Source organism: Aulonocara sp. 'chitande type north' Nkhata Bay, linkage group LG6, assembly GCF_057382095.1.
Source record: "Aulonocara sp. 'chitande type north' Nkhata Bay isolate Kocher_YH1m ecotype deep benthic linkage group LG6, A_spYH_male_GT1.1, whole genome shotgun sequence".
Taxonomy (NCBI): domain Eukaryota; kingdom Metazoa; phylum Chordata; class Actinopteri; order Cichliformes; family Cichlidae; genus Aulonocara; species Aulonocara sp. 'chitande type north' Nkhata Bay.
In genome coordinates this window covers 17,640,191-17,656,648 of record NC_141349.1, presented here as the reverse complement: position 1 = coordinate 17,656,648, position 16,458 = coordinate 17,640,191, and the positions used below count along the sequence as shown (strand labels likewise).

The following is a 16,458-nucleotide window of genomic DNA, read 5'->3' as shown; positions in this document are numbered from 1 at the left end:
GATTCCCAAAACATTCGCAAGACACCACATGTTCACTCTGAATTTTGAGGTAATGTGTATTGAATGATGAAACAAACTATTTAATTTATATTAACCTTGTGAATATTTTTTCATATTTTGCATATATATTGGAGTCTTTTACTCAGTACAACCAATATGTAGCTCCAATAATAATCTAACATAATTATGTAGTATATGATGGGACTGTAAAGTACCATGGTGGGGTATAAACATAAATACAGAGGCTTAAAGGTTCCAAAAGTGACTAAGAAGTTTTTATTGGATTCTGACCAATTCCCTATACAGTTGATGAATGATGAAATCTTTTATGTATCAGCACATAGCAAAAATGAATGATGAATTGAAAAAAATCATACAGTTTATGACATGCAGTTGGGCAAATAATTATTTGATCACCCGCTGGATTTGCAAGTTTGCTCACTTCCAAAGAAATGAACTCTCTCTCACTTTTACTATAGTTTCAGTTTAATGCAGCAAGAGATATATCAGCTGAAAATGCAGAAAAAACACATTACAACACATTACATAAAAGAGGCTTGCTAGACCACTGAATGACATTCATTTGCTTCTTCTTTAGCCACTCCTTTGTTGCCTTGGTGATATTTTTTGGGTTGTTGTCATGACACATCCACGACCCATCTTCAGTGTTCTGGCTGAGGGAAGGAGGTTCATTCATTGTTCCCTTAAGCCAGTGAAATCCTGCTGTACCCTTAGCAGAAAAACAAAACCATAATGTTTCCACCTCCATGCTTGACTGTGGGGATGGTGTTCTTTAGGTCATACTCAGCATTTCTCCTCTTTCCGACTTGGCAGATGAAGTTGACACCAAAGAGTATGATTTTGATTTCATTTGACGACAACACTTCCCCCCCAAGCCTTTTCTGAATCATTAGATGTTCACGGGCAAACTTAAGACAGACCTCTACATATGCCTTCTTGAGTAGGGAGACCTCATTGGTGCTGCACGGTATAGTGTGTTAATAGTGGTGTTCTTGGTGACTTTGGTCCCAACTGTCTTCAGGTCATTACCAAATCTACCACCTTTTTCATGATCATCCTAACCCTGTGATTCAAGATCTTGACTTGAGCACCAGACCAAGTGCAATTGATGATCATTTTATGTTTCTTCCATTTCCTGATATTCACACTAGTAGTTGTCAACGTCTCACCAAGCGTCTTGCGGATGGTGTTGTTGCTCACTATGCCTTGTGCAGGTCTACAGTCTTGTAATTTGTGTGCCACATGGACACACAGCCAATTTGTGGGAGCCAGAATTCAGACTGTTTTGATTCAAATACTTATTTTACTCAATGACATGCAAATCAATTTATACATTTTATGTAATGTGTTTTTTTTTCTGGATTTTTGGTTGATATTCTGTCTCTCTACACTAAAATACGAATAACATAAACAGAGACTGTTCATTAGAGTGTATGCATGTTGAAAGTTATGGACATGATGTTATTACTTCCATCTGATAGCTGTATAAATCACTGCAGATGGTTTGAAGTTTCTTCCATCATTAGAGAAAGCCAAGTGCATCCCAAAGCTTACTCCTGTGGTTCTACCCTACCCATTAATTAAGAGACCCTTCAGCAGCCACGCGTGCTTTCAGTCTGTGTTACACTCATAACAAAGAGAGGTTACAGGGGCTCGACTGCAACTGGGCCCCAGACTAAAACAAGTACACAAACAAGATACACAAGCAGGGTATGTTAACAAAAAACAGATGAAACTAATCAGGGACAAGTTAATGGATCACAAAGTAGGGACAACTAAGGACGCAAAACAACACATTGGGACACACAAGGGAAGTAATACTTTCAAAATAAACACAAAGAATAATCAAAATTCAGTAAACCTAAATAAGACAGCTGCTGTGACCTGAACGTAGACGATTGCAACACAACAACAGACTTACACAAACTAACAAACTTCAGAAAGTTTTTTTTGTTTTCTTTCGTTAGATATTCTTCTCCGTGGCAATCAATGCAAACTTTTGCCTTTTTGAGTAACTTCTCCTTTATTGATCTCCAGCTGTTACTGTAGTAAAAAAACAAAAGTAAGCTGCAGAGAGCGTTCAAAGCCGGGATGGCTCACTTGATCATCCTGCTGGGCTTTAACTCTCAGCCTTGCAATAAAATGTTTAACTTGTCTTCATTTTCTCCTTTTCCACTGCACCCGCACCTCATTACTGTCCTCTTTTGTTTCTCTCCCTTCCCACCATCTCATCTCTCTGATGTTTCCACATCACTGACGTGTTGCATGTGTATCCCTCATAGACAAAGACGAGTGCAGCAAGGACAACGGCGGCTGCCAACACGAGTGCATCAACACGGTGGGCTCCTACGTGTGTCATTGTCGCCATGGCTTCGTGTTGCATGAGAACAAACATGACTGTAAGGAAGGTGGGTTTCATGTGCATTCACACCCACACACACACTGGCATAAAAGCACCGGAGCACACGTGCATGCTGTCGCGCATCAACACAAGCATGTGCTCATTCATAAGAATAGCCATCATCCATCACGCGCTGTCCACACACATCCACATGATAGCAGGCTTTACATTTGAGGGAGTTTTTTTTCTTTGGCTTATATTTTTTCACATAGATTAAAGGGACAGTTCACCCCCAAATCTTCTGGCCTGTGGCGCTATTTATTCATCTAAATTGTTCAAGTGAGAGTTGTCCAATTTCTGGGATGTCCACTGTAGAAATGTCTGCAATATCCTGAATATAATAAAACCTTATGGCATTTGCCTTGGAGTGCGCCCCAGTGAAAAAGGAAATTGAAAAACTCCGCAGGAATGTCTTTTTTCCTGAAATCATGACCTTGCTTTCTTTCTGTCAAACTACACCCACCAACCAAAGAAGGCATGCAGCTAGCTAACGTTAAAGCTCAGCTGAGGGGAGACGCCATCAGTACTTACATCCTGTCACGCTGTCACTCGCATGAGCCTCGGGACAGGTAGAGGCATTCTTCCTCTTGGGTAGTGAAAAGCTTGGCAGACAGAAAGAAAATAGGTGCTGTGTGAACCTGCTCAGACCAAAACAATGCAGGCAAAATAAATAGCACTACAGGCAAAATGGAACACAAGTTTAAGGTTTTATATATCAGGATATATTAAGAATAAATTAGTCCTCAACAGGTCTTAAAATTAGGTAAATACAACCTCAGGTGAACTTCAAAACATGACATATTACACAATGTTACTATTTCTTTAACAAAAACTGAGACAAAATCATCAGCAAAAATTAAAAACTTAATTATATATTAAGAGTATTTATTTTGTGTAGTGAGACTAAAAAAGACCTAACTTGGACTGTTCTTAAAGGACATTCCTGAAACAGAAACACACCAAGTCCAAATTAATTACCACAGAAATGTCCCACAAAACTGTGACATTATAAATTATATGTAGGGGATTAACTTCAGGAGATGCTCCACTCTAAACGACTTGATACTCTTGAACTTTTCTCAGATGACCTAAAAACCAGTTGGCAGTCTCTAAAACTCTGTTCACTCTGATGTGTGTGAGAAACGGACAAAGGGTGGAAAAAAGTTTTAGTTTGACAGAAAACATTATTTATTAAAGGTTATTTGCACTTTCACACACACACTTGCACAAACACACACACACACCCTGCTGAATGGACATATTATACACAGCTCTTTGAAGTTGAACTTTTGAACACGTACACACACACACACACTCACAACATCAGCACTGACATACACACCTCACTAAAGACTCCCCGTGATGCTCATAAAAAGACTCGTGTTTCAAACATCTGGGACCTTGAAAGCTTTGCGTGTAGCGTTGTCTTCCTGTGTGTACATGTGTGTTTATATGTGCACAACACCAGTGTAAGCGAGCCTTGCCGTGTCACACTAATTCATATTCCCGTCACACGGCCTGTGCCCCTGTTTATATATATACATGAGCTTCGGCTTGTTTGAGAAGATTTCAACAATTGTTGTTACACCCTGGATTCATCATTAAGCATAATTGTTACTCACCTTTATGGCTTTTCACACCAGTGGGAAATATAAAAAATGACACACAGCATCCTTTAAAGTCTCAGGGATCTCATTTTAAACTCTTGCAATGACTTTGAAACTGTTCGTTTTTACCAGCAACTCAATCAGATTGTACCCATGGCTCTATCTGTAACATGAGATGTTACACTCTTCTGTAAAAACAAAACTGTGTGGAGATTTTGACATCTGTATGTGATACTTTGCATGCTAGAAAAAAGGAAAAAAAAGCTGTTTCAGACTCACGTGTTGTTCTTGTGGATGCCATTTCATGCTGTACATGAGTTTGGTTTTCCTGAGAAATAAAAGCCATCACTTTCAAACACATCGTCTTTGTGGTGTGCATGCCTTTTGCCTCCCCGCACCTTCATAAAGCCATAGCATTTGTCTCATTAAAATCGAATGCATGAAAATGCCATGTGTGACTGTGTGTGGGCTGCTCTGGACGGCTTTAACCTGAGACAGACTCCAGGAGGAAAGTAGTCAGTGTTAACAAACAGCTCCTGTGTGTTTCCAGACTCGTCCATCAGTGACAAATGAAGTGCAGCTGATATTTTTCATTGCGCTTTCTGAGATTCTGTGGCAACAAAGAGCTGACTGCTGAGTACGATTTTCTATAACGTAATGAGTAGGTGGAGCTGACAAAGCCTTAAAATCAAAGAAAGTGGGGCAAATGACAGAGTAGTCGTCAGGAATAAAAACAAAAACCACTGAGTTTGATACTTCTCCAATGAATGCAATGGTGTTTAGAAAAGCATTCAATCTTTAACAGACTCTGAATGCTACATGTGCAGGTATGGTTACACAAGTCTAAACTCACTGAATGCATATAGAAAGCATTCAGGCCCACCTCCTCTCCCAAATCCAAAATAATGATATGGTTCTTACTTTAATTACTGTATACAAATAGTGTACATATACATATATGTACTCAGCTACAGTATAGAAAGTGCAAAGGTCCCACTGCAGTGTTTGTGCAAAGCTTGCTGCCAATTTCAAGTGAAACCCACTGTGAACTTGTCACCAGGATGTGCTTCTTTGAAATCTTCTTCTCTCATTTAGTTCTTGTGTTTCTCTCCTTCCTGTTCCTTTTCCATTTCCTCTGACCTTTTCCTGTGCAGCCATGATTTTTAAACTTCCTCTCTGTGTGTGCTCTTGCGTGTGTGTGTGTGTGTGTGTGTGTGTGTCTCCAGCCGAGTGTGAGCATAAGATCCACAGTCCCAGTGGGACCCTGAGCAGCCCAAACTGGCCAGACAAGTACCCCAGCCGGAAAGAGTGCACCTGGGACATCACAGCCACACCGGGACACAGAGTCAAAATTGTAAGTGTGCATCACGTAAAAGCGGGTTCAACATTGTCAGGCTTTTCTTTCTCTGTGTGTTTTTCCTGGAAATCACAGGAATGCCACCCCACTGTAACGACGCATCATTCTGTCTGTGGGGTCATCTTGTATGGTAAAGCCTTGGCTTGGCTTCTCCTTTCATGTTCCACTTATGAAACCCAAACGTGAATGAGGGAGAAAGTGCATGTTTGTATATTTGGGCTAACTGTGAGTGAGTGCTCATGCATTACAGAAAGGCCTTGGGCAGTGGCCATCTGTGTCAGTGTGCCTTTCTATGCCTGTGCATGCATGTGTGCTGCCTACACACACACACATACAAAGTCTTTTGCGTATTTTCTAATTTGGTGCACATGTATGTGTTTATAAGACACCATTAAAATTGAGCTCCAGTACCATTTAGTGAAGTGTTTGTTTCTGCTGCAGAAACTCAGACATTTCAGTGTTGCCTCTCTAGAGAAGTTGATGTGAGAATTGCAAGCTAAGCATAGTTTTAGCTCCAAGACAAATCTGAATGGTTATTTGGTCCTTGGCAGTTTAGGAAGTCATTTAAAGGGAGAAATCTAACTCTGAACTGTTGCTTGATGGAGGTGATGACAGGGGCAATGATAGTGGTCTTTCTGTGTGGAGTTTGCGTTTCCACAGACATGCAGTTTGTGGGGTCAACTGATGATTCTTAATTGCCCATAGGTGTGATTGGTTGTCTGTCTCCCTGCATTAGCCACGCAACAGACCTGCGACCTATCCAGGGTGTACCCCCGCCTTTTCCGCCCCCCTGAATCGGATAAATGGAAGAGAATGGATGGATAGAGATGGAGACGTGTCAGAACAACAAAACAGAAAACCAGCCGATGACATACAATCTTTTGGGGGGGGGGGGGGGGGGGGGTTTCACTTCAGAGGATAAAATGACAGCTGATGTTTGTCTTCAGCTTCTAAAAATGTTCATCTTGACCAAACATTTTATTTAAGAACGTAATAAAGCACAAGACAGGTCAACTAAAACATGTTGAGATGATGCTGTAAACAAGTCATAACCTTACTTTACATCATGACTGCTTCCACTGTTTGTCCAAGAAATATTGCAAAAAGATGATTACTTGTAACTTTTCTCTTAAATATATTAATAATTTAGTTTATACATTTCAGAAAGTTCAGAAAATAGCGCAGTCCACCAAAGATAAACTATAATATGTATTGTCACTCGTTACGAGTATTAGTAAGACTTCTCAATTATGAAGCCAAAATTGGTTTGAGTTTCAGTGGCATTTAAGATTAAAGAATGGCTTTAATCTGTTAATTATTGCAGCCTTCAAGTAACTTTCTGTTAGTTGACTGTTAGACTACTACTTTTACTTTCTAAAGGTATGAACGTCATAAGTGCAGAGCTCATATTTGTTCTCACAAGGGACTAAATAACAGGGGGAGGAACCTGGCCTCTAATTGGTTTGTGGAGTTGTGTTCTGAATCAGTACTGGTCAGAATTTAATCATATTTATACAAAATAACCACCTAACACAGGGGTGTCAAAGATAAGGTTCAGTGGCCAGAATCGGACTGACACTAGACTCCAATCTGGCCAACTGAATGACTGAAAATGTGAATGCTGGCATACATGTTGGACTTTTTACTACTGATAAAGTCATCCTCGAAGGCCATTCATACTACATCAAATTAAACAATTAGATTACAGAAAAGTTCTTCTTTTTTCACCATCTACTCTAGAACTACTATGAGTCTACAAAAGAGACATTTTCTGTAAAATAACAAAAACTTTATACATACTATGAGCTGCAGGAATTTCTCTATAATTTTACACCTTTATTTTTCACAGTTTAATCTGACGTTGTGTTCTTATGTAGAAAAAAAACAGAGATAAATTGTTGACATTGTGAGGCAGCATGGTGGTGTGGTTAGCACTGTTGCTTTGCAGCAAGAAGTTCCTCAGTTTGACTCTCCCATCTGGAGAGTCTTTCTTGTTTTACAAGAAGCTTGCATGTTCTCCCCGTGTTTGCATGGGTTCTCTGCGGGTAGTCTGGCTTCCTTCCATGTCCAAAGACATGTGGTTATTGGGGTTAGGTTAATTGGCGATTCTAAATTAGCCCATAGATGTGAATGGTTGTCTGTCTCTGTGTTAGCCCTGCATCAGACTGAAGACCTGTCCAGGGTGTATCCCGTCTCCAGGCCCCTCCAATGCTCCTGATAAGGATGAGAGGAAGAGAATGGATGCATTGTTGAAATTGCACTTCTTTATCTTATATCTTAAGATCTTAAGATATAAGAGATATAAGAGATTAAATGTGTATTAAAATTTCATCGCACTGACAGAAAGGGGAGTTTCACTGGCCGGCCCACCAGAGATCAAAGCACGACACCTACAATGTAAAATGTAATGCAAATGAGTTTATTACCTCTGTCCTAACAGGTCTTCATGCAGTCTGTGCTCAAGGTCAAGGTCACATTTGTTATTTTCGAGGCAACAACCTGTGAATTGTGATTGATTATGAGCCACATGAGCTACTGCGTCACCGATATTCTCGTATAAAAACACTGCCGTGAGCATATTTAAACAACAGGGTAGAGTAACTGTGTTATCAGCTAATGCTAGCAAGCTTGTCTAGCAAGGCTCATCCACTGCATGGGTGCACAAAACAGACACAGGAACCTGCTACAGCAATAGTCCAGTTCTCTGACTAGCAGACCTCTGCCAGCTACAGTACAGCCATCTATGTCAGCCGCCCTCACCAAAACAGCCACTCTTTTAATCATGGATAATTTGAAGTCTTAATGCAATTTAAATGGGGGATAAAACTGTTTATTTCAGATGTAATGTAGATGTTGGGCTTTTTATCGGAAGGTCTGTGTGGATTGACTAACTTTTCAAACAAACCTTGTGTTGGCTTCATGTTTCAGCTCCAGAGGTTGGTTTCAAAGAAAAATAATAATAAAAACAAATACAGAAGAATGAAATCACTCACATGCTCACATTTACACAGGATGCTTTAGATAATCCTCCTAAAGTCATGTTCCCATGCATGTGTCTCTCTCTATCCAACACACACACACACACACACACACTGTTGAAAGGATGCATTAAACGTTTGGCTCGTCACCTTACTTCCACTCTGCAGCCACAATATGGGCTTGTTATCAAAACTGTCATCCATCGTCATTTAGTTTTTGATAATCTCTAATGACCGCTTATGTAACCAAAACACATTACATCATCATCTGCGATAGCACAGTTACGAGGTTTTGCTCCCGTTTTGAATGTAACTTTGTAACTTTGTGTGATTCAAACGATACTAAATACACACTCCTTTGTCTTTATGTTTTTAATATTACTTGTTGTTTTGTGCACTTTAGCTTTGCATATATCTGTGAGGACCAGTTTTAAATTTTAGACTTGTGGAGTGAGGGCACTTTTGTTTTTGTTTTTTTTAGGGGGGGGGAATTAGGTCAGGTATTAAAATTCATTTGATTTAGTGTTACAGTCAGCTTAGAAGTAGGGTAAGGGCGAAATCAAACGATGTATTCCCCTTATGCTAGATTTTGAGGAGTTTTTTTGTAGTTGTATGTTAGTAAACTCTCTTTTCAATAAAGATATATGCATTTCAGTGAGTATGCACAAAGACATGAGTACAAATGTATGCATATAATAAATAGGGGTGCTCTCTTTCTCCACAGTAATGACATCAAAGAAGGACATATAAAATGCCAGAAATCTGAACATGGCATTAAGATCATTTAATTATTCCTCACTCTGTCTGGCACACACACACACACACACACACAATTTGCTTGGATGTAGTACACGGCTCAAGTCAGACCATCAAACCAGTGTCTCGCTTGAGGTATGGTTAGAAACATCTGGAAACCATCACGACCTCAGAATCAAACACTTCCCATCTGTGTAATGAAATCCACGCATCAGCCCACCTTCACCCTCCTTTCTGCTTCAAGTCAGTTGGTTTATGGAAAAAAAGAAAAAAAAATCAGAGTGTTGTGATGGTTATGGTGACGTGACAGACCCAATCAAGTGTGTGACTGTGTGGGAGCGAGGCCTGCAAGGTGTTATGACTCAGCTCACGGTGACATGGTTGGATTATAAATCGTGACACTGTGTACATGCTGGTCCGCGTGGAGGCATTGCATGGGCCGAGGGTTTCTTCTCTGACGCTCAGAAAGAAAATAACATTTGTTTTCTAAAACGAGATCGTATCTGACTGATAGATTAACAGCCTAAACGTGATATGCAGCATCCTGCATCTTTCATTAAAAAAAACAACCCAGTGTAATATATCATGCAGCCTGGACAATGACAAGAATTATTTTTAATCTGCCACAAATGGGAAAAAGAAAATGAAATCAGAAATAAATATGGGGTTGAGGAGACAGTGTGTATTTTCTTTTGTATTGTGGCCTCAGCTAATTTTAATTACTTTCTAATAACTTCACTTTGCTTTGGGATTTCTTAGACTGACAGTACTATTGACCAGGGATGTTTGGGAAGCTTTAAGCATGCCCCTGACAGGCAGTCAGTTAGCTCATTGGGGACGGAATTTGGGTATCTCATGCTTAATTAGAACCCAATAACAGTGCAATAATGCATTTCCATTGCAGCTACATTAACTCATGTTTACCTCTCTTTGTTTAAAAAATGATTTGATGCTTAATGAAAGACTTACCGTGAAGATATTTCTTCATAAAAACACACAATACATTTGGAAATAATCCATTCTCTTCCTTCAGTCTGCTCTTCTTTGTGTTTATTTTTTCCTTCAGCTCGCACATGTTGTCTACATTCCTGAGTTCTATAAATAATTCTTTAAAATAATAAAGCCCTCACGTTTTGAGACTTTGTAAACACTACAGAAATATTTTTCGTACCTACAAGCTTGTTGATCTCCGAGTTCTGCTCTTCGTGCCTCACATGGACAAATTTAATCTGCTTTACGGAGCCAAGCAAGCAGATAAAGTTAAGCCCTTTCCTTCAACAGCACCTGGATGAAGAAGTGAGATGGAAAAGTGACTTGAACAACTTTAGGGATTTTATTCGTGCCGTTCTCCAACTAATGTCGCTCAGAGAGACCGGTGAGGGACCTCAGAATGCCTGCCTGTTGCCAGGATGATACAAATTCAGGAAAGGAGAGATTAGATTAGTAGTGCAGCATCTTTACGAAAGGGTTCTTGCATATTTAGAGATTTTTCGGAGCATGTTGCCTTTACTGGATAGCAGAAACAGATTGAAAACAAAGGGAAAAGAGAGAGAGCGAAAGCAGCAAAATGAAATTCAGCAAAGATGTAGTGCCAAGAGTTAAATCAGGAACTCGGCTTTAGATGTAGTTTTCTTGACCAAACAGGGTGACAAACATAAGGCCCAGGGGCAGAATCAGCCCAACACAGACTCCAATCAAATGCACTGAGCAGCTTTGGAAAACATGAAGAAGCACATACATTTTGGACTTTTTACTTTAACAGCTTTTTGTATTGATAAAGACCTCCCAAATGCCCCATTCATACACTACCAAAGTAATTAAGTAGTAGATAAAAAATTAAATGACAGAAAAGTAGATCCACGGTGAAAAAAATAGGACATAAGCTGTGCATTAACAGAAATGTTCTGTTTTAAATTTATCAAACAGTCTGGGCAACGACCAGAACTTTATCTAAAAGTTTACACATTAATTTCTTACAGTTTAAGAGATGTGCTGACAGATTTCTTTCTTTTATCACAGCAGCATTTCTTTCAAGATTCAAAGTGTTTATTGTCATGTGTACAGAAGAAATAGCATTTCTCTGTGCAATGAAATTCTTCCTTTGCTGTCCATACACAAATGCCAAGTTAGGTAGGGTTGAAGGAAGATAAATAAAGATATCTTAATAGCTTGTCTTTATCATAGAAAAACTTCTACACACCAGGCAAAAGAGGATTTTCACTGGTCTGGCCCACATGAGAGCAAAACGGCCCATGATGTAAAACGAGTTGGACATCCGTGATCTAGCATATGACACCATAGCCATGCTACCATCACTCAGAACTGTAAAACCCTAAGATTGTATTCTCAGAGTGACAACTTACATGTTTTTTAGAATTACAAACTTGAATTGCTTGTCACCTGCCAGCCAATCATGCAGATACATGTGTAAGTTCGTGATTTCATCAATAGAGAAATGTTTCGACGCCAACTTGTATAAAGGTCACTCTTAGCACTTTTGTGAATATAGGAAGTATCCTTTTGAGTATCTCTGGTAGCTCCTATAAGGTTCTTGTCTTAACACCCACTCATTCATTCATTCTCCGTCTCTGCCATTCTCCCCGCTTCCTTCTTTTCAGACCTTCAATGAGTTTGAGATCGAGCAGCATCAGGAATGTGCCTATGACCATCTGGAGGCGTTTGACGGGGACAGTGACACAGCCACCATCTTGGGTCGTCTGTGTGGCAGTAAGATCCCGGAGTCGCTGGTGTCCACTGGCAACAAGATGTACCTACGCTTCATTTCTGACGCCTCAGTGCAAAGGAAGGGTTTCCAAGCTTCACACTCAACAGGTCTGTGGTCATATAAATATCCTTATGTAGTAAATAAAGTCGATTTTTAAAGTCTGTTCTTGGAACACTGTGCAAGACCATATCTGTCGAGAGCATCACTCAAAGTCATCAGCGTAATTAATTGAAGTTAGGAGCAATGTCCCCCTCTAGTGGTCTTTAACAGCACGTGCATGCTGAAATAACCCGTCATGAAATCTGACTTTAGTTCTTCACTGCTGGGAAGAACAAATAGTGCCCCAAAAACCATTTTTTCATACTTTTTCCTTTCTTTGTGCCTCTTTAGAGTGTGGAGGTCGGCTGAAAGCAGAAGCTCATCAGAAGAACCTTTACTCCCACTCCCAGTTCGGAGACAACAATTATCCGGGTCACACTGACTGCGAGTGGCTGCTGACGGCAGAACAGGGCTACGGCATCGAGCTCAGCTTCATTACATTTGAGGTGGAGGAGGAGGCCGACTGTGGTTATGACTACATCGAGCTCTATAATGGGTATGATGCCAACTCACACCGACTGGGACGCTTCTGCGGTTCAGGGGTGAGTTACCGTTATTTTCAGGGACGTCTCTGAGTTCTGTAAACTTGAAAGACTTGTGGAGGACTCGCCACATGTTTTAGTGGTCGACAATGAAACACTTCAGGTTAGACATGAGTTTGCTTTGGCACTTTGAGTCAGTGAAGCTTTAACTAGTTTTATAAATGTGCATTGTATTACTTTGCAATGTTAACTTTTGCAGCGTTCACGATTTATTGAAATGTGCAAACATACATAGGAAAGGCAGTATATAAGGCAGTTTTAATGAGCTTGAAAGTCCACTTTTATTCTTCAACATAGCCTGAACTCTCTTAGGCAGATTTCTTGTCATTTCCTTAAGGAGTCTTCAGGAATAATTCTCCAGGCTTCTTGAAGGACAGTCAAAGCTCCTCTTTGGATGATCCCACGCTGTTTTAGTAATGGTGGGGAAGCCAGTCCATGATAGTGTTACATTGTTTGTTTTTCTATCCAGATATGCTTTTACTGCATTGACAGTGTGTTTAAGATCATTGTCATGCTAAAAATGAAGCTGTCTACCAATCAGACAATGTCCAGATGATATTGCATGGTGGATCCAAGTGTGATGATACATTACTGCATTCATAATTTCATCAATTTTGACACCATCCCCAACACCACTGGCTGACATGTACCACAAACCATGATAGCAGACAATCACTGTGTGGTACCTCTATTTTAATCACCTCCATACGTATTAACAACAATTTGAACCAAAAATTTTAATTTGGATTCACTGATTCTCAGTCCAGTTCTTTGGATGTTTGACATACCTCAGCCTTTTACTTCTGTTTGCCTTGTTTAAGAAAGACCCACACCATTTTTGATGAAGCTTCAGTGAATAGCAGCTAGATCTTAAGGGCATGACTTTCTGTACATAATGCCAAGATGTGCCACGTTTTCAGCAAACAGCCCTTGTTGGTGCAAAAATACTCTTTTATATATGTCAAACTGTCTTATCTGTGACATATTTTATAAATTCAACAAACAGGTTGCTCATAACAAATTGCCTAAATTTACGATTTAAGACTTTTTCTTTGCTAAGTTATCTGTTTTGTGTATATACAACACTGTTTCATCCATTGAGAAGGTATTTTTTTAATGCTTGGATGATTCATAGGTCAGTGTTAGTGGCTTAACAAACAAAAACAACATCATCATGAAATTGTTCAGGTACAAGGACTGAAAATTTGTGAAAAAGCAGCCAATGTTTTCCTTATAAAACGCCGTTTTTACCATTTCTTCCCGCAGTAAATATAAACAACGATAGTATTCAGGAAGAAAGCCAAACATTGCATATATTTTTTATCATAACTCTGGTTTTCGTGGCCTATCAACACAATTTAAAAACTGGTATAAAGTCCACGCTTTTCCAATTGTTCCGTCTGTCCTGCTCACATCTCCAATGGTTGTACACGTTGTCATTAACGTGGCTTCACTCCACATCAGCCACGCCGCTTTGCTAGCTAAAACACCGGTGTCTGCACATAAGGACGCTGTCATAGCCTGTCGACGTTGATTAGCTGCGTATATACGAATGTGAATTGCATTATTGGGTGGACTATGGGATAAGGTGGCATCGTTCTAATACCATACGGGAGCAGCCAGTCACTCACTGACTAACACTGCAAAACAGAATTGTTAACATATTTACTTTAATTTCAATTCAGGTTAGATTCTTTTTTTGTGCGCAACGTAGATTTTTTTCTGCGCAGAGACCGTGCTAGCAGGGCGCAATTGCGCACGCGCGCAGCTTAGAGGGAACATTGCTGGAGAAGTGTTGCTTAAAAGCACTTTAGAAAAGCAGAAGAAAGTCTGGCTGCTTGGAAGCAAAATATATAGAAATTAGTCAAGACGTGGATCAAAACTTTTGCATAGTTCTGTATCCTGAAATATATAAAAAGCAATCTCTTCACTGTGTGTCTGTTGTCCCTTCCTCAGCCTAGAGAGGGGATTTACTCACCTGGAGATGCTATGCTGATCCGTTTCCATAGCGACGACACAATAAGCAAGAAGGGCTTCCACATCCTCTACACGAGCACCAAGTTCCAGGAGAACCTTCACACCAGGAAATGACTACAGTCGTAGCCCGTAACCTCTGACCTCTGTGCAGCCCCAGCCACTGTTACCCTGACCTTCACCACGGCAATGAGAAAAGTACAGCTCGTCCCCTCTTGGCCAGCTATGAGAAGAAGATGACTCTTCTGTGGATATCTGTCTCCCTCTGTGGCTCCACACAGGTCACTGCACTCCGAGATGAGACGAGGAAAAACATCGAGACTTATCAGCAAACACTTGGGGGATTGCGCCGATGACCGCGCGAGCCGTTTTCACGGAGGAGATGGTTTTGTTACCGCACATCAAAGCTATGTGATCAGTACAGGACGACATGGTTGCAGGAGATCCATATAGATTCACTGAGATACCCGGAGCTGAACAAATGCAAATAAAAAGCACAAACACTAGTTTCATATTCGGAGATATAAACCGTGGATGCCAAAGAAACTAAAGACCTTAAAAATGCATCCGAGGAGGGAGTCCAGAGTCTGGAACCGTGCGACGTACTGTGATCAGACGGCTGCTTACCATCCACAGTAACCCACGACAAACTGCTGACAAACATTTTTATTGCCTTTGAGGCCTGGGAACTGGTCTCTTCAGCCCAGCTCAGAACGGCTGCAGATTATTTTATTCCATGTCTTTGTATTGTAAAACTCATTGTGTTTACTGTGTGAGTGTGCGTGTGTGTGTGGGGGGGAGAACAAAGAGGCTCGAGTCTGCCCTTTGCCCTTTTTGTTGTTTTTCTTGCTTACAGCTTATGCAGATTGTGGAATAAAAAGAAAATAAAGAATATTAAATGCAAATAAAGACTTCCAAAACGATGTGTGATGTTAATGTTAAGCCTCACTGTAAGTTGTGGGTGTGTCCAGTTGCCCTTCCTCCACAGTGAACATGTGATTTTCTTTTTTTCTTCTTCTTCCCCAGTGGATAGCAGAAGGGAATATTTTACACAGCTGTCTCTTGAAAGTCAGTGACTGAAGGAGAGATTCCCATGGTGCTAAAAATAAAGAATACACTGAAAGACTGAATGAAGGCTTTCAAATGGAGACAGCGTGCAAACAGCACTCTGCAATCAACAGCACTAGTCCTATGGAACTACAATATTGCCTTAGAACCAAATGTATGCTATCGGACGTCGCTCTTACGTCTCGTGTCGGCGCCATGTTTTGATTTGTTTGGTGAGATTGGTTTAATTGTAAAAAAAAAACAAAAAACTAGCAACAACAAAAAGACATGAAACGTGAAGTCCGGGTGTAAGACGATATCTGCAGTGCATGTGTGTTTGTGTCACTTTTGTGGTTACATGCACACATACGCGTGTTTTTTGTGCATTTAGGGGAAAAAAGGACAATTCGAAGGATATGTGTTGCAAATGGGCTGCGTTGTTTCTCTTAGTGTGTCGTAGGTGATTCTAGAGCAAATGTGCGTGTGTGTCTTTTAAGTTGTGTGTTTTTAAGTTGAATCTCTCATTGCTGTATGTGCCAAGCTCCAGGTGACCCTGATCCCACTGTTAACTGTAGTTTTTGCTTTATCGTTCCACCTCTGGGTCTGACATGACGTCCTCTGCATCGGTCATTAAAATACACACAGGCTGAAGCCACACTCGTGTTCTCTTTGTCTTTTGTTTTTAAAGGAAATATTAATCTGTTCATAAAATCCTAGCATTTACCTTGAGGTGGTTATCATGTGACAGCATGATATCTGATATCTGAAACCTTCTCACAGCATTACTTTCCCACTTTTTTGGGGATGGCAGAACATTTTCTGAGAGTTTCAGATGAGTAAGTCTAAGACCAAACCTGACCCTAAATCCATTTTTGAGATAATAACCCATAATTTGGACTTCTTTAGGAAAATACATCAAGATTCAGTGTCAGAAACAAGCTTCCGTATGGA

At 40.3% G+C, this 16,458-nt stretch overlaps 1 protein-coding gene across 2 annotated transcripts in view; it reads left to right on the top strand.

Moving 5' to 3' along the window:
• The window catches only part of tll1 (tolloid-like 1), a 61,080-nt gene extending 44,924 nt beyond the window's left edge, over nt 1-16,156 (top strand). For both annotated transcript variants that reach the window (XM_086295322.1, XM_086295323.1), the window contains exons 18-22: nt 2,304-2,429; nt 5,256-5,383; nt 11,739-11,952; nt 12,236-12,486; nt 14,443-16,156. In XM_086295322.1, coding sequence (XP_086151448.1) covers nt 2,304-2,429; nt 5,256-5,383; nt 11,739-11,952; nt 12,236-12,486; nt 14,443-14,577 — 854 coding nt within the window. In that variant the 3' untranslated portion in view covers nt 14,578-16,156. The remainder of the gene's footprint in view (nt 1-2,303; nt 2,430-5,255; nt 5,384-11,738; nt 11,953-12,235; nt 12,487-14,442) is intronic.
• The last annotated feature ends 302 nt before the right edge of the window (nt 16,157-16,458 follow it).